Raw genomic sequence first — 18367 nt, forward strand, 5'->3', positions numbered from 1 at the left:
GACCAAGCCGTCCTCATCCTCCTCATCCTCTCTCACCCATGCCCAGGGTACTTTGTCTGGCAAAGCAGCGGCCTCTTCCCTCGGCTCAATGTCATCAGTGACTCCTTCCCTAGCCCCACCATGTCCTCCTGAGGAGTCCCTCGAACTGTTTGACCACAGTGTTGGGTACATGCTCCAGGAGGATGCCCAGCGTTTGGAAGGCTCTGATGATGATACTGAGCTCGATGAAGGCAGTAACACGAGCACGGACAGAGGGGGTGCCCAAGAAGGACAGCAATCTGGCAGTCATGCTCCCCCTGCTGCAGCATACTGCCAGGTTTGCTCCAGTGATGAGGAGGGAGGGGATGATGAGGTCACTGACTCAACGTGGGTGCCTGATAGGAGAGAGGAGGAGGAGGAGGAGGAGGAGGCGGCACATCACCAATGAGGCAGGATGCCCTCCAGGGGCCAGCCTAAGGGCAGCACATTGACTGCATCACACCCCAAAGCTCCACATGTGCAGGGCGCTGCAGTCTCTGCGCGTTATTCAAAAAGTTCTTTGGTGTGGGCCTTTTTTGAGACGAGTGCATCAGATCGCACCGCTGCTATTTGCAACATATGTCTCAAGCGTATCTCGCGTGGCCAAAACATCTCCCGCTTGGGTACCACATGCTTGACCAGACATATGTTGACCTGCCATGCAGTTCGTTGGCAAGCGTATCTAAAAGACCCACACCAAGGAACAAAGAGGACCTCTGCTTGCTCCTCATCAGCTGAGATTTCCAACCCCACTAGACCTTCAGTCCTCTCTGAGACCTGCACTGAGAGGAATGAAGGTGTAGAATTAGGTGTGTCACAGCCACGTACTTGTGGGCAATCTGATTTTGGTACACCGACGTCAGATTGTACCAGGCAAATTTCCCTGCCCCAGCTGCTGCACCGCCGAAAGAAGTTTGCTCCCAGCCATCCACATGCCCAACGGTTGAATGCTAGCTTGGCAAAATTGCTAGCACTTCAACTGCTGCCTTTTCAGTTGGTAGACTCTGCCCCCTTCCGTGAGTTTGTGGAATGTGCGGTTCCTCAGTGGCAGGTACCCAAACGCCACTTTTTCTCACGGAAGGCGATTCCGGCTCTCTACCAGCATGTGAAAGGCAATGTCCATGCCTCGCTGGACAGGGCGGTCAGCGGTAAGGTGCATATTACCGCTGACTCATGGTCCAGCAGGCATGGACAGGGACGTTACCTAAGTTTCACGGCGCATTGGGTGACTCTGCTGGCAGCTGGGAAGGATGCAGGACAAGGTGCAGTAGTGTTGGAGGTTGTTCCGCCACCACGCCTCCAAAATGCTAATGATTGTGACACACCTCTCTCCTCCACCCCCTCCTCTTCTTCTTCCTCCATGGCCTCTTCCTCGGAACCAGCGGTGCTCCGTAGTCGTTCAAGGGGCTACGCAAGTACGCAGGCCAAAAGATGCCATGCGGTGCTTGAGCTGGTGTGCTTGGGGGACAGGAGCCACACTGGGGCAGAGGTTCTGTCAGCTCTGCAGGGGTCAGAGGTGGTTGACGCCACGCCAACTTAAGGCAGGAATGGTGGTTTGCGACAATGGCACCAACCTCCTCTCTGCCCTCCGACAGGGACAAATGACCCATGTGCCCTGTTTGGCTCACGTCCTTAACTTGGTGGTGCAGCGGTTCTTGGGCAGGTACCCGGGCTTACAGGATGTCCTGAGGCAGGCCAGGAAAGTCTGTGTGCATTGCCGCTGGTCATATAATGCCAGTGCTCGGCTGACGGACCTCCAAAAGGAGTTTAACCTGCCCAAGAACCGCCTAATCTGTGACATGCCCACCAGGTGGAACTCAACGTTGGCCATGCTGCAGCGGCTGCACACGCAGCAGAGGGCCATCAATGAGTACCTGTGTGACTATGGCACCAGGACAGGGTCAGGGGAGCTTGGTTTTTTTTCCCCACGCCAGTGGGCCATGATCAGGGATGCATGCACTGTCCTGTCACCATTTGAGGAGGCCACGAGGATGGTGAGCAGTGACAGTGCATGCATCAGTGACACTGTCCCCCTTGTCCACCTGTTGGAGCACACGCTGCGTGGAATAATGGACAGGGCACTTGAGGCAGAACAGAGGCAGGAAGAGGAGGACTTCCTTAGCTCTCAAGGCCCCCTTTATCCAGACAGTGTTCCTGCGTGCCCGCCGATCACACAGGAAGAGGACGAGGAGGAAGAGGAGGAGGAGGAGGAGGAAGATTGTGTCAGTATGGAGGTGGAGCCTGGCACTCAGCATCAGCAGCAGTCTTTAAGGGATCAGTCCCAAGAAACACATGGACTTGTACGTGGCTGGGAGGAGGTGGCTGCGGACCATGTCGTCCTTAGTGACCCAGAGGACTCCGGACCGAATGCCTCAGCAAACCTACGCTGCATGGCCTCCCTGATCCTGCAAAGCCTGCGTAAGGATCCTCGTATTCGTGGTATCAAGGAGAAGGACCAATACTGGCTGGCAACCCTCCTTGATCCACGTTACAAGGGTAAGGTTGCGGACCTTATCTTGCCATCGCAGAGGGAGCAGAGGATGAAACATCTTCGGGAGGCCTTGCAGAAAGGTCTGTGCAACGCGTTCCCAGAGACTGGGAGGTTACAAACTCCTGTTTCTGGACAACGTGTTGCTGAGGCTTCGGTCAGTCAAAGAAGGAGCGGGGAGAAGGTGGCCGTCTGACCGATGCGTTCAGACAATTTTTTGGTCCGCAGCCCCAAGGTATGATCGGTTCCAGCAACCATCACCAGCGTCTGTTTTACATGGTGCAGGAATACCTAGGGGCAAGATCAGACTTGGACACCTTTCCCACCGAAAATCCTCTGGGTTACTGGGTCTTGAGGATGGATCACTGGCCAGAGCTTGCACAGTATGCAATTGAGCTACTGGCCTGTCCTGCATCCAGCGTTCTGTGTTCTTGTTACAGTAAATACAGCTACCTGAAGAAAATTGCTGGTGTTCTTTTGATCCTATTAGTACCACAGTCAGGCAGCTAGACTATTTACAGTTAGTGCAGTGCGTCCTGCTCACAGTGTTCTGCTAAACCTACAAGTTAGTGGGGTGCGTCCACCTCACAGTGTTCAGCTAAAGCTACCTGTAGAAGGTTGGTGGTGTTCTCATACTACAGGCAGGCAGTTGATTTTGCTAGCTGCAGTATCAGTACATATATATATATATATATATATCCCAGCTTAGTGCAGCTACAGGCCATTAGTATGTCTGGAAGGCCAAGAAGGAGAGGCAGACAGTCACAAGCCAATAAGAGAGGGCAAGCAGGCTCTGTGTCTAGTGCTGGTCGTGGAGATGGTGCATCCTCATCAGCACGTGGCCATGGGACACGCTTGGCCTTTTTTTCGGCAGCTGGCCATGTTGAGCCGCAACATGCGGAAGACTTGGTCGAGTGGATGACCAAGCCGTCCTCATCCTCCTCATCCTCTCTCACCCATGCCCAGGGTACTTTGTCTGGCAAAGCAGCGGCCTCTTCCCTCGGCTCAATGTCATCAGTGACTCCTTCCCTAGCCCCACCATGTCCTCCTGAGGAGTCCCTCGAACTGTTTGACCACAGTGTTGGGTACATGCTCCAGGAGGATGCCCAGCGTTTGGAAGGCTCTGATGATGATACTGAGCTCGATGAAGGCAGTAACACGAGCACGGACAGAGGGGGTGCCCAAGAAGGACAGCAATCTGGCAGTCATGCTCCCCCTGCTGCAGCATACTGCCAGGTTTGCTCCAGTGATGAGGAGGGAGGGGATGATGAGGTCACTGACTCAACGTGGGTGCCTGATAGGAGAGAGGAGGAGGAGGAGGAGGCGGCACATCACCAATGAGGCAGGATGCCCTCCAGGGGCCAGCCTAAGGGCAGCACATTGACTGCATCACACCCCAAAGCTCCACATGTGCAGGGCGCTGCAGTCTCTGCGCGTTATTCAAAAAGTTCTTTGGTGTGGGCCTTTTTTGAGACGAGTGCATCAGATCGCACCGCTGCTATTTGCAACATATGTCTCAAGCGTATCTCGCGTGGCCAAAACATCTCCCGCTTGGGTACCACATGCTTGACCAGACATATGTTGACCTGCCATGCAGTTCGTTGGCAAGCGTATCTAAAAGACCCACACCAAAGAACAAAGAGGACCTCTGCTTGCTCCTCATCAGCTGAGATTTCCAACCCCACTAGACCTTCAGTCCTCTCTGAGACCTGCACTGAGAGGAATGAAGGTGTAGAATTAGGTGTGTCACAGCCACGTACTTGTGGGCAATCTGATTTTGGTACACCAACGTCAGATTGTACCAGGCAAATTTCCCTGCCCCAGCTGCTGCACCGCCGAAAGAAGTTTGCTCCCAGCCATCCACATGCCCAACGGTTGAATGCTAGCTTGGCAAAATTGCTAGCACTTCAACTGCTGCCTTTTCAGTTGGTAGACTCTGCCCCCTTCCGTGAGTTTGTGGAATGTGCGGTTCCTCAGTGGCAGGTACCCAAACGCCACTTTTTCTCACGGAAGGCGATTCCGGCTCTCTACCAGCATGTGAAAGGCAATGTCCATGCCTCGCTGGACAGGGCGGTCAGCGGTAAGGTGCATATTACCGCTGACTCATGGTCCAGCAGGCATGGACAGGGACGTTACCTAAGTTTCACGGCGCATTGGGTGACTCTGCTGGCAGCTGGGAAGGATGCAGGACAAGGTGCAGTAGTGTTGGAGGTTGTTCCGCCACCACGCCTCCAAAATGCTAATGATTGTGACACACCTCTCTCCTCCACCCCCTCCTCTTCTTCTTCCTCCATGGCCTCTTCCTCGGAACCAGCGGTGCTCCGTAGTCGTTCAAGGGGCTACGCAAGTACGCAGGCCAAAAGATGCCATGCGGTGCTTGAGCTGGTGTGCTTGGGGGACAGGAGCCACACTGGGGCAGAGGTTCTGTCAGCTCTGCAGGGGTCAGAGGTGGTTGACGCCACGCCAACTTAAGGCAGGAATGGTGGTTTGCGACAATGGCACCAACCTCCTCTCTGCCCTCCGACAGGGACAAATGACCCATGTGCCCTGTTTGGCTCACGTCCTTAACTTGGTGGTGCAGCGGTTCTTGGGCAGGTACCCGGGCTTACAGGATGTCCTGAGGCAGGCCAGGAAAGTCTGTGTGCATTGCCGCTGGTCATATAATGCCAGTGCTCGGCTGACGGACCTCCAAAAGGAGTTTAACCTGCCCAAGAACCGCCTAATCTGTGACATGCCCACCAGGTGGAACTCAACGTTGGCCATGCTGCAGCGGCTGCACACGCAGCAGAGGGCCATCAATGAGTACCTGTGCGACTATGGCACCAGGATAGGGTCAGGGGAGCTTGGTTTTTTTTCCCCACGCCAGTGGGCCATGATCAGGGATGCATGCACTGTCCTGTCACCATTTGAGGAGGCCACGAGGATGGTGAGCAGTGACAGTGCATGCATCAGTGACACTGTCCCCCTTGTCCACCTGTTGGAGCACACGCTGCGTGGAATAATGGACAGGGCACTTGAGGCAGAACAGAGGCAGGAAGAGGAGGACTTCCTTAGCTCTCAAGGCCCCCTTTATCCAGACAGTGTTCCTGCGTGCCCGCCGATCACACAGGAAGAGGACGAGGAGGAAGAGGAGGAGGAGGAGGAGGAGGAAGATTGTGTCAGTATGGAGGTGGAGCCTGGCACTCAGCATCAGCAGCAGTCTTTAAGGGATCAGTCCCAAGAAACACATGGACTTGTACGTGGCTGGGAGGAGGTGGCTGCGGACCATGTCGTCCTTAGTGACCCAGAGGACTCCGGACCGAATGCCTCAGCAAACCTACGCTGCATGGCCTCCCTGATCCTGCAAAGCCTGCGTAAGGATCCTCGTATTCGTGGTATCAAGGAGAAGGACCAATACTGGCTGGCAACCCTCCTTGATCCACGTTACAAGGGTAAGGTTGCGGACCTTATCTTGCCATCGCAGAGGGAGCAGAGGATGAAACATCTTCGGGAGGCCTTGCAGAAAGGTCTGTGCAACGCGTTCCCAGAGACTGGGAGGTTACAAACTCCTGTTTCTGGACAACGTGTTGCTGAGGCTTCGGTCAGTCAAAGAAGGAGCGGTGGAGAAGGTGGCCGTCTGACCGATGCGTTCAGACAATTTTTTGGTCCGCAGCCCCAAGGTATGATCGGTTCCAGCAACCATCGCCAGCGTCTGTTTTACATGGTGCAGGAATACCTAGGGGCAAGATCAGACTTGGACACCTTTCCCACCGAAAATCCTCTGGGTTACTGGGTCTTGAGGATGGATCACTGGCCAGAGCTTGCACAGTATGCAATTGAGCTACTGGCCTGTCCTGCATCCAGCGTTCTTTCGGAACGCACATTCAGTGCTGCTGGAGGCGTGGTAACCGATCACAGGGTGCGTCTGTCCACTGACTCGGTCGATCGACTGACCTTCATAAAAATGAATGAGTCTTGGATCACCACCAGCTACCAAGCACCTGATGCTGATGTAACCGAATAATTTTTTTTGAAATCTCAGATCCCTTCAAAGACTGCCTATGCTGATGCTGAGTGACTATCCCTGAGTAATTATCCTCTTCCTCCTCAATCATCACGCTGATAGCTTGTAAGAACATTTTTGGTTCTGGGTGCCACCACCAGTGCCTAAGGCACAATTTTTCAGCCCCTGTTTAACAGGGGCGTGTAATTACGATTTTTGATGTAATACTTTGCAGCAGGGCTCGTTCCTGCATTCCAACTAGAGTGTCTGTGAGGGGTTGCAGTGTTGTGGCACCAGCACCAGTGCCTAAGGCCCAATTTTTCAGCCCTTGTTTAACAGGGGCGTGTAATTACAATTTTTGATGCAATACTTTGCAGCAGGGCTCGTTCCTGCATTCCAACTAGAGTGTCTGTGAAGGGTTGCAGTGTTGTGGCACCAGCACCAGTGCCTAAGGCCTAATTTTTCAGCTCCTGTTCAACAGGGGCATGTAATTACAATTCTTGATCTAATATTTCACAGCAGAGCCCTGTGAGGGCTTACAGTGTTGTGGCCACAGCAACACCTAAGGCCCAAATTTCTGCTGAGTATATAGGGCAGGACCCTACTTTCAAACAACTAACTTACAAACGACTCCTACTTGCAAACGGAAGGAGACAACAGGAAGTGAGAATAAATCTACCCCTAGGAAGGGAAATTCTCTCCTGTAAGAGTTAATATGGGAAAAACATTTCTCCTTTCCACTGATGCTTTCCAATCCATTGGGACAAAAAGTGAGGTGAAATCTTCTGAAGAGGAGGAAAGACAGCAAAACAAATGTCACAGGGTTGATAACCCTTCCCTATGTTTTCCAAAAAGCTTAAAAAAGATTTTTTGGCTGGAGCTAAACACGTTAAAAATGTACCCGTTCAAAATTACAAAGAGATTCTACTTAACAACAAACCTACAGCCTGTATACTGCTGTTCAGAGTATATAGGGCCTGGTGGCCCCACACCTTTCCTTATTTTAATTTGGGTGCGGGGTTCCCCTTAATATCCATACAAGACCCAAAGGGCCTGGTAATGGACTGGGGGGTACCCATGCCGTTTGTCTCACTGATTTTCATCCATATTGCCAGGACCCGACATTACATTAAACCCGCAAGCAGTTTTAAATGAGATTTTTTCCTTTAAAAATGACGGTGCAGGGACTGTTCTAAACACGGGAAACACGCGTCACTTTACAGGCATACTATAGACACCCCTCAGGTACGATATTTAAAGGAATATTTCACTTTTTTTTTTTTTACTTTAAGCATCATTAAAATCACTGCTCCCGAAAAAACGGCCGTTTTTAAAAGTTTTTTTTGCATTGATACATGTCCCCTGGGGTAGGACCCGGGTCCCCAAATCCTTTTTAGGACAATACCATGCAAATTAGCCTTTAAAATGAGCACTTTTGATTTCGAACGTTCGAGTCCCATAGACGTCAATAGGGTTCTAACGTTCGTGCGAACTTTCGGTCCGTTCGCAGGTTCTGGTGCGAACCGAACCGGGGGGTGTTCGGCTCATCCCTACCCCCTTCCTGCCCAGGCCATTTTTTAGCTTCCAGCAATGTCGCACTTTGAATTACAATTGCGCGGTCATGCAACACTGTACCCAAATACATTTTATATCATTTTCTTCACACAAATAAAGCTTTCTTTTGGTGGTATTTAATCACCACTGGGTTTTTTATTTTTTGCTAAAAAAAAAAAACAAAAAAAAAACATTTTGGAGAAAAAAAAAGTTTTTCTTAGTTTTTGTCAAAAAGTTTTGTACATGAGTCAATTTTCTTCACTGATGTGCGCTGATGAGGCTGCACTGATGGGCACTGATAGGCTGCATTGATGGGGTGGCACTGATAGGCACTGATAAGGAGGCACTAATATGCAGCACTGATGGGCACTAATATGCAGCGCTGATGTGCATTGATAGGCAGCACTGCTGGGCGGTACTTATGGGCAGTGATAGGTGGCCCTGATGGGCGTTACTGATAGGCTGCACTGATGGGGAGGCACTGATAGGCACTGATGAGGTGGCACTGATGGAGAGGCACTACTATGCAGCACTGATGGGCACTGATATGCAGCACTGATGTGCACTGATAGGCAGCACTGATGGGCACTGATAGGCGGCACTTATGGGCAGTGATAGGTGGCACTGATGGGCGGCACTGATGGGCGATACTGATGGGAACTGATAGGCGGCACTGATGGGCAGGCACTGATGGGCACTGAAAGGCAGCACTGATTGGCATAACTGATGAGCACAGATTGTCCTTACTAATGGGCACAGCCTGGTGTCACTGATGGGCACAGACTGGTGTCACTGATGGGCACAGAGTGGCATCACTGATGGGCACTGTTGGGGCTGCATTGTAATCAGGGCACTGATGATCAGTTCCTTATTAACCTTTACACGTCTTCCCTCTGAGGAGATGTCGCTGATCGGCTCTCCTCGTCTCACACTCTGTCAGTAGGAGGTGAGGAAAGCTGATAAATAGCAATTCCTTGTTTACATATGATCGTCTGTGATTGGACACAGCCAATCACATGGGTAAAGAGCTGCAAGATCGGCGTTGCACCGCGTACCAGGAACATGCGATTGCGATTAAACTGGGCACCATCATATGACAGCATTCCAGCACGAGAGCCACACCACTCCGCTGTCATTTTACTATACGGCGTACAGCAAGTGGTTGAAGTGATTATAAAGGGTTTTTTTTTTTTGCTTTTTTAATAACAAGCATGTCTATACTTACCTGCTCTGTGCAATGGAATTTCACAGAGCAGCAGGGAACCTCCAATTTTTGGATCCCCCACCGGTGCTCCTGGCCCCTTCCCTCTGTCCAGTGCCCCCATGGGAAGCCGCTTCCCATAGGGACACTCTTGCGTGCTCGCTCCAGAGCCTGCTGCTGCATCGATTGACACAAACAGCAGGTCTTCGCCCTGCCCTCCAGTCCCTCATCACTGGCTTTGATTGACAGCAGTGGGAGCCAATGGCACAGGGGGATCCTGACACCTAAACATTTTTTACCTCAATGTAAGGAATGTATCAAGGTAAAAAATGTTTAGGCTTTACAACCCCCCAAGTGTCATTGTTATTCCCAAGTGTGGCTCGGGGTGAATTTTCATTACCAAAAGCGGTACACACTCGAGATTGTATCGCAAGAACCATGTACAACTTACGTACCTTATCCCCTGGATCCTGCGATGTCTCCCTGCTGTGTATGCGGGCTGTGTCTCCGCTCGATGTATCACAGTGCCGAGCTCCGTTCCATGCGAGCGTTGCGACACACGGGGATGGAGTCCGTTGCCAAATTCAAAAAGTGAAAAACACATACAGTACACTATAATCTTACAGATTACATTACTGTATCAAATTATTTCACATCCCTTTTGTCCCTAATGCTTTGTCCAGTGCCCTGCAAGCAGTTTTATATTATTAATACTGTTCTTTCTGTCTGGAAACTTGAGATTGTCCATAGCAACCACAAAGTGTCCCTTTACCTCAAAAGCGGTTTTAGACCAGCTAGAAAACAGTGATAGTAAATTAGAATCACTTGCAGAATTGACCGATAGTGATTTGTGGGGAAATTTGTCATCAAACACTGAAAGTAACGACAGCGACAATTCAGCCACTGAGCAAATTTTAGTGTTTTTGATTTGATTACATTATTGAATACATTTTATTATTATTATATTATTATTTGTTATTATTATTTATAATTATTTATTATATTAGAATTTATGATTTTGTGTTTCAAACTTTATCATACCTGGGACGTCTACTAGACTCTTGTTTGGACAGATTTAAGTGTGTTATTACCAAGAATTACAGGCCTACAATATAAAACGCCAAATTTCCATGCAAAACAATGTACCACTTGGAGCATCAAAAATATGACATAATCATACCACCAGGGAGGTTAACCTACTAATGTTTTATACAGAGCAAAGATCGCACCTTTGATCTACAATATGATTGTAGATGTGCATTGTTAGACTGCATTACTCATTGACATTTGCACTGGAAGTGTCATTTTACACAGAGCGAGGCAGCTACATTTAGACTGTCACTACTGCTGTGTAAAACACATTATTTTGATAGCCAGTAATTGCTGATAAGAGATATGACTTTTTTTTAAGGGCACATCTCCTGTTCTTAAATGGTTAATAAATTGATTCTCTAAATTTTTTTCTCCAACACTCAATGTTGTCTTTGTTATGTCTTGTTATTGCTTGCGAATTCCATCTTCTATTTAATACTTTGAACCCATCTTGCTTATTTGCCTAATTTGTTTGTATCTGTTTTTGTTCTTGTGACAGATCCCTCTTGGGTGTCTACAAACCTAGGTGTTCTCATCTGCATCGAGTGTTCTGGGATTCATCGTGATCTTGGGGTGCGCCACTCACGGGTCCAGTCTTTAACTCTGGATTTGCTGAGCACATCTGAATTGCTGGTAGGTGTTTTGTTGTTCATATTTAAGCCTGTCTGATTCTATATTTGCAATTCACATACCCACGCATTTTCCTGTCTTTAAAGCTCGCAGTTTCAATTGGGAATGCTAAACTGAATGAGGTTTTTGAAGCTGCACTTCCTACGTCAAATCCAAAGCCCACATCTAGCAGTGATATGTAAGTCTTTGTGTGGATGACCAAGGTATAGATTGTGAATTATGATGACTGCCTGCAAGACAACAATGTAAGATGGGACATATACTGTATATTTAGAGCAGTACTCTCCAAACTGCGGCCCAGGGGCCGGATGTGGCCCTTTGCTTGGCTTTATCTGGTCCTTATCTGGCACTATTTCACCAACTGACACCAATGATGGGGCCCCATTCCTCCAACTGACACCATCAATAGGGCACTATTGTGCCACTCATACCAACAATGAGGCACTTTTTCTTCCGTTAAAATGGGGCACTGATGCTGGGGCATTTTCTACTCCCATTGGCCATAGTCTGGCCCCCCTAAAGCCTGAAGGACAATAAACTGGCCCTTTCCTTAGTAAGTTTGGAGACCCGTGATTTAGAGTATAATTTGAAACTTCATCCAATGATTGGGGGGTTAGGGTGGAAAAATGTAAAATCTCACTATTTTTTCCGATTTGAACACACCACATCAAACATATAAAGCTAAAAGTCAAGCGACAGCTAAAAGCTCAGCTTAGCTACAAAAATGGGTTTAGCTGTCAAAAGATGTGTATTTCTTTTCAGCAAGTCTTGTAATCAAAAGTCAGGCAATTGAGCAGTACAGCTTGGTCAAGGCTGCACACCCAGGCTGCCGATTGGACAGTGAAGGACCAGCAGCACACTCTTCAAGTCATCTCTATGCTCTCCCCTCCTGTTAGAATTTTCACAGACATATTAGATTACAAGTAAATGGATGCACAATGTACAGAGCAGAGAAAATATATTATATTTAAAAAAGTAATAGTACCTGGAGTCCCTGGAATTTCTGTGAAAACTGATGGATCTTATTTATTGTTAAAGGCAATGAGGAAAAGAATATTAAAGCCTACTTCCACCAAAAACTTTTTTTTAGCCTTGAAGTAAATTGGAGGAGGGATAGAATGTCTTTCTGTTTTTTTATTGCTATTTGTAACTCTCTATTGGCAAGATTGTAAAGGTTGTCTTTGCTTTCCTGGCTCCATGACACCACATATTTGTGTTCTAATGTCACAGGGTGTTTAGTGAATTGAAGACAGCAATAAAACCTAGAAGAATATTAACTCTTCGCCACTCTTTTTCGTAGTAAAAGAGATGTGACTGGAGTTGGGTGAAAAGTAAACATGTAAATGCCCTTGCAAAACAAAGCAACAGTCTGGCTTTTAGGGCTCATGGACACGGAACTTTTAAAAAATGCCAACGCTGCTGCTAGAATAAAGCAGCTGTAAAAACATGCGTTAATGACATTTTTTGACTAACGTTTATGGGCGCTTATGCACGTTTTTTTTGGCGTTAGCGTTTTTGGGCATTTTTACAGTAAAAACTCTCCCTATAATGTAAAAGCGTCAAAGGTGGGTACGCGCGGCTAAAAGCTTGTTACATCATTTAGCCGCGTTTAGCAGCGTTTTTTGGCGTTTTGCGTTTTTACAGCTCAACAGCCTCTGCTCCTGGACGCACAGGCTGTCGTTTTTTCCTACTGCCCCTAAGCGCTTATGCCTCCAAACGCCTCTGAAAGTTTATGTGTGGATGGACAGCAATGGGGCTGATTTACTAAAGGCAAATCCACGGTGCACTTGGAAGTGCAGTCGCTGTAGATCTGAGGGGAAGCTATGAAATGAGGTGAAGCTCTGCTGATTTTATCATCCAATTATGTGCAAGCTAAAATGCTGTTTTTTATTACCTTTGCATGTACCCCTCGGATCTACAGGGACTTTACTTCAAAGTGCACTTGCAGTGCACTTGTAGTCCAAAGTGGATTTGGCTTTAGTAAATAACCCCCAAAGGCTAACATGAAGGGGCGTTTAGAGTCAGTAAAAAAAAAAAAAAAACGTCAGACGCCCCTAACAGCAGCCGTAAAAATGTCCTGTGTGCATGAGCCCTTAATACCATCACACCCTTTTCACAGGCTGCCTGGGGAAGGGGGGGCTTAACGGGGTTCCTGTATCCTCCACCTGCAGTTAAAGACCGAAGCCCCATGCACTGGGGCTAATTACTCAGGGGTTGGTTTACTAAAGGCAAAGAGACTGTGCACTTTGCGAAGTGCAGTTGCGCTATACAATTGCAGTTGCTCCAGAGCTCAGTAAATGAGCAGAAGCTCTGCTGGCTTCCATCATCCCATGTGCAAGCAAAAATGCAGTTCATTTCTTTTCCTTGCACACGATTGGGTATTCTTTGCAAAGTGAACCTTTACCTCATTTACTAAGCTTTGGAGCAACTGCACTTTCCCTTTAGTAAATCAGTGGAGAGTCTATTTGCCTTTAGTAAATCAACCCCTCAGTGTGCATGGGGCCTAACTCTCCAGCATCTACCAAAACTAGCATATCAGTTTTAGGGGTAATGACCCTAATGACCCTACATGTGCCAGAGCAAGAGCAATTACAAAAAAATTAGGCATGCATATTTTTATTGAGTGTTTTTGAACACTTGCAGTGTTGTTTTCAGCTTCAATGAGGGTATTGTAATGATTTGTTTATTTCCTAATGCAAATATTTCACACTAAAGCATGCCATATGCCCAGGAGACATGCATGGGATTTTTGACTAATGTATGGGATATTTTTTAGGCTAATGCAAATTATATTTTGTGTCTCTCTTGTAATAATCAACTGGGTGATTATCAGTCATAAGCAAGCAATTTTATAGTGGAGTAAATCTGCACTGTAGGCAGATATCTGCCAGCATTCTGTCATACTAACATCATACATTTAGAACAAAAAAGAAGAAATAGGACCGGACTTTGGAGGCACCAAAGGAGATTTTCAGTACACATGGTTGGATTTTCCGACGGAAAATATTCGATGGGAGCTTGTTGTCGGAAATTCCCACCGTGTGTAGGCTGCATCGGACATTTTCCATCGGAATTTCCGTCACACAAAATTTGAGATCTGGATCTCAAATTTTCCGACAACAAAATCCGTTGTCGTAAATTTTGATCGTGTGTACACAATTCCGATGCACAAAGTTTCACACCTGCTCGGAATCAAGCAGAAGAGCCGCACTGGCTATTGAATTTCATTTTTCTCGGCTCGTCGTACGTGTTGTACGTCACCGCGTTCTTGATGTTCGGAATTTCCGACAAGATTTGTGTGACCGTGTTTATGCAAGACAAGTTTGAGCAAACATCTCTCATTTTCGGAGTGTCCGATCGTGTGTACGGGGCATAGGTCACACTGGTGCCTCCAAAGTTCCGTCCATAGGCGTGCACATAGGGTGTGCCAGGGGTGCCTGGACACACCCTAATTCCCCCGTGTGGCGCAGATTCCCCTTGTTTAGACCTCTGATATTTCACCAAAGCCCCCTAATGGGGCTCCTAAAAATATTGTAAAACAAAATTTTAAAAATAATAAAAAATAAAAACTACTGACACCATCCACTGCCCTACTGATACCACTCTCTGCCCTACTGACACTGTCCATTGCTCTATTGACACTGTCAATATATATACATGCACACACATGCATATGTGTTTGAGATTTGGGGTGCACACCCTATGGCCCCGTCCTATTTCTTCTTTTTTTGTTCCAATATTCATTGGGATGTGGCACCTCCTGGACACCTGGATATTTTAGGCCTTTTTGATAGAAAATTTCTCTAATATCATGCATTGGAAAAAAAATAACATTCAGCTGAGTCATAGAAATAATCATTTTGTTGTACTGGAAATGGATATTGGTTTGCCAGGAAGCTTGCATGTTGAATGATTATTTTATTGCAAATAAATAGTTGCTTCCTCTTTTGGTTGGCTGGATGATCATTTGGAGAAGCAGATATTTTGACATGTTGGACACCCACTGATCAATGCCTTTATATGTTGTCAGCTTTTAAGTTGTAATTTATACAGGGATCTCTGTATATCAATAGGAATACCAGGAAAGATTATATCATGGCTAAGTACGTGGAGCACAGGTTCGTAAACAGAGATAAAAGCAGTGGTCTTCATGGGCTCAGAGATGCTATTCAGAGGCATGACCTGATGGCACTGCTGCAGTGCATGGCGAATGGGACAGATCTGAGCAAACCACTCAATCAGGTATCCTCTTCTTGTACTATAAAGTCACACAGCACTCCCTATGTTCCGTGTGTCCATCTGACACATGTTCTGCCTACTTCCCCTGCAGGATCTCTGCGAGTCTCCACTTCACCTCGCTGTTTCTCTGTGTGAGAGGAACTGCCTCCCGCTGGTGGATTTCTTGATCCAGAATGGGTTCGTACATTTGCCTACGCATGATTAGTAGAGAATTGCCTAGAGCACAACTACATATACTGTTGCACATATTGAGATGCTCTGTTTTACTGGATGGATAACTCTGCTTTCACAGGGGAACTCTGGAAAAAGTAACAGCAGATGGACAGACAGCTCTGCACTATGGGGTCAGATATAACAAACCAGATTGTATACGACTTCTCCTGAGAGCAAAGGCATCTGTGAATACTGGTAACCACATGTCTCTCACTCCCACCTTATGCCTAGAAACATTACTTACTATTTCTGAGTGCATAGAGAACATCAAGATTTCACTATAATCAAATGTATTTTTATTACTGTACAAAAAAAAGAAGCTATTTATATTTAAAGGAAACACGTACTGGAAAAAATCGGGGAGCTACTAGTTAAGACTTCACAAGCTGGTCAGCCGGCTGTGTCTGGCCCTACTATGGACCTGGAACCAGCATACAGATTAGAAGGTTATAGTAAAATTCGAATCTGAATATTTTTTTCTAGGTCTGTTTCTCAGAAAGTATTAAAACTGAACTCCAAGCTGTATAAAATATATAGATAGATAAATAGATGGAGATATATATATATATCTCTATCTATCTATCTATCTATCTATCTATCTATCTATCTATCTATCTATCTATCTATCTATCTATCTATCTATCTATCTATTATCTATCTATCTATTTTATACAGCCTGGAGTTCAGTATTAATATATATATAAAAGACAAAAATGTATTTTATATATATATATATATATATATATATATATATATATATATATATATATGTAAAACACAAAAATAAATTCAATAGATAAATAGATGGATATATATATATATATATTAGACAAAAAATAAATTCAGCTCTGGATTCATTATTACATCAGTGAATGCATTTTAATGCAGTGTAAGTACCTGCATTTGATTTGATATCTGTCTCTTGTGGTCCCCTGTAGCAGCGCCAGCAGAGCTCAGACTAGAGGAGGGAGAAGCAGCATTAGGAGCCTGTTAGTTGTACACATGTACACAGTCACAGGCTGAGGGAGGGACAAGACCTTTAAGTGCCGGTTCACACATATGCGATGCGGGAGCCAGCGCGATTCCAGTGCCGGTTCCTGCATCGCATAGAACTGGCAGGCAGTTCACCCTGCCCTATGCGAACCACTGCCAATGTCAATAGAAAGTTAATGACACCTCCAGATTGGTTCGCATTTCGCAGTGCGAACTGTAAATTCAGACAGGAATCAGATCGCATGGGTGGGAACACCCATGCGATTCGATTCTGGTGCAGACTAAAAAAAGGGTCCTGAGCGAGTTTGGATCGAATGCGATGCGAATTCAGCCATACTATCTGTATGGCTGAATTTACATCGCACAGACATCGCATGTGATCTGCACAGCAGTGCGGTGCGAATCACATGCGATGTCTGACATCACACTGGTGTGAACTGGCACTTAGTGTCACTTAGGTGCAGCAAAGAAAAAAGGAGTCTCCTGTTCTGGCAGACAAGGTTGTGCTGGGTGGCAGAATTGTATAAATCTCAGGAATGGGTGTAAAGATTTGCAAATCATTTAGCAGGTAAAATAATTTATTTTTATGTGTTTCATTTGTGTAGTTAGTTGTTTGCCTGGAGTTTATCTATAAATTTAGGAAGGAGAGATCAGCAGTAGCAATCTCAATAGTCCTTCAGTGTAGATTTTGTAGAGGAAAAAAACATTTCCCTCTAAGTACGGTAAACTATATGCACTGCAGAGATTTCAAGAAATGTTTTGCAGATGTCCTACTGTATGTCAGATTTCAGAATCGGTGCGTCAGTCTTCATCATAACCACCTTGTATTATAATGAGAAAATGTACTCCTGTAGAAGTGCGTGAGCTTAAGGCAGGCCATACACGGTGCAAATTTCTTTCCTGCAATCATGGGTTGATGCGCGAACCCTTTCTGCCAGGCCACTGTCTTCTCCCGGCGGGGGAAGCCATCTCCGCTAGGAGAAGACAGTGATTATTGCTAGCAGCTATATCAGCCGCTAGTGATAATCGCAAGTAAAATCCATCAAGCTGGTTGAACCAAAGTTGATCGATCGATCAACTTGGTACATTCAGCCTGCCCATACACGGTTCGAATCTCAGCCAGTTCCTACTGATTCGAACCATCTATGGCTGGCATTAGGTTGGCCATACATGGATCGAAATTTGCCTGGTTCAGCAGGGACCGGCCACATTTTGATCCATCTATGGCTGTTCGATCCATCTATGGCTTGAGAGAAGGAGATTTAATAATCCGCTTCTCTCACACGGGAATGTTTCAACATTTTAATTTGATCAGTGCCTTCAGCCAATCAGCTGCATCGCTAATCTGTATTCTGATAGCAGAGGAGTCCCCGTTGTCAGAATACAATAGCACAGCTGGGAGAAGTCCTCCATTCACCTTGCTTTTGTGCATCAGGGAATCTGTTTGTTTTTTTCAATCAGCCTGCTGCCTGATCGATAAAAAAAATGATCCATGTATGGCCAGCCTTAGAGAATATTTTAACAAGAATAACACTCCTTATGTAATCCTTATGTAACTCCTTGTTGAATGTAATACATTCCTTCTCTTTATGCTATCTTGCTATAAGGACCCTCTCTTGTCTATTCCATTGACAGACTATGTACAACATACTGTAGGTTCATGTCATTTTCAGCATTGATGTTACTTTATGCCCATTACTAATGAAAACAGTTTTGGCTAAAAGAAAAAAGAATGACACCCCTATTGCAGAGATGCCTCAGTGCAGATGTTTGGAACGAGCCATCAGCCAGTCACACAAGCAGGGAATGAGACTTCTTGGGGTATTTTGTACACCGACATTGTACATGCTGGAAAGGAGGCATTGTTCAATTTTATATCTATTTTAAATGGTTTAAGTTAAATCATCTGCAGGATAAAACAGAAGGGACAATTGTAATAACATTAAATTACAAAATG

The 18367-nt window shown here is 46.4% G+C and overlaps 1 protein-coding gene across 1 annotated transcript in view; it reads left to right on the forward strand.

The window, feature by feature from the left end:
- LOC141128746 (arf-GAP with SH3 domain, ANK repeat and PH domain-containing protein 3-like) overlaps positions 1–18367 on the forward strand; it is a 128197-nt gene that overhangs the window by 97193 nt on the left and 12637 nt on the right. The window contains exons 15-19 of the mRNA XM_073616211.1: positions 10835–10968; positions 11052–11143; positions 15039–15207; positions 15296–15381; positions 15497–15612. Coding sequence (XP_073472312.1) covers positions 10835–10968; positions 11052–11143; positions 15039–15207; positions 15296–15381; positions 15497–15612 — 597 coding nt within the window. The remainder of the gene's footprint in view (positions 1–10834; positions 10969–11051; positions 11144–15038; positions 15208–15295; positions 15382–15496; positions 15613–18367) is intronic.

This window comes from Aquarana catesbeiana, linkage group LG02 (genome assembly GCF_042186555.1).
Source record: "Aquarana catesbeiana isolate 2022-GZ linkage group LG02, ASM4218655v1, whole genome shotgun sequence".
NCBI classification, from domain to species: Eukaryota; Metazoa; Chordata; class Amphibia; order Anura; family Ranidae; genus Aquarana; species Aquarana catesbeiana.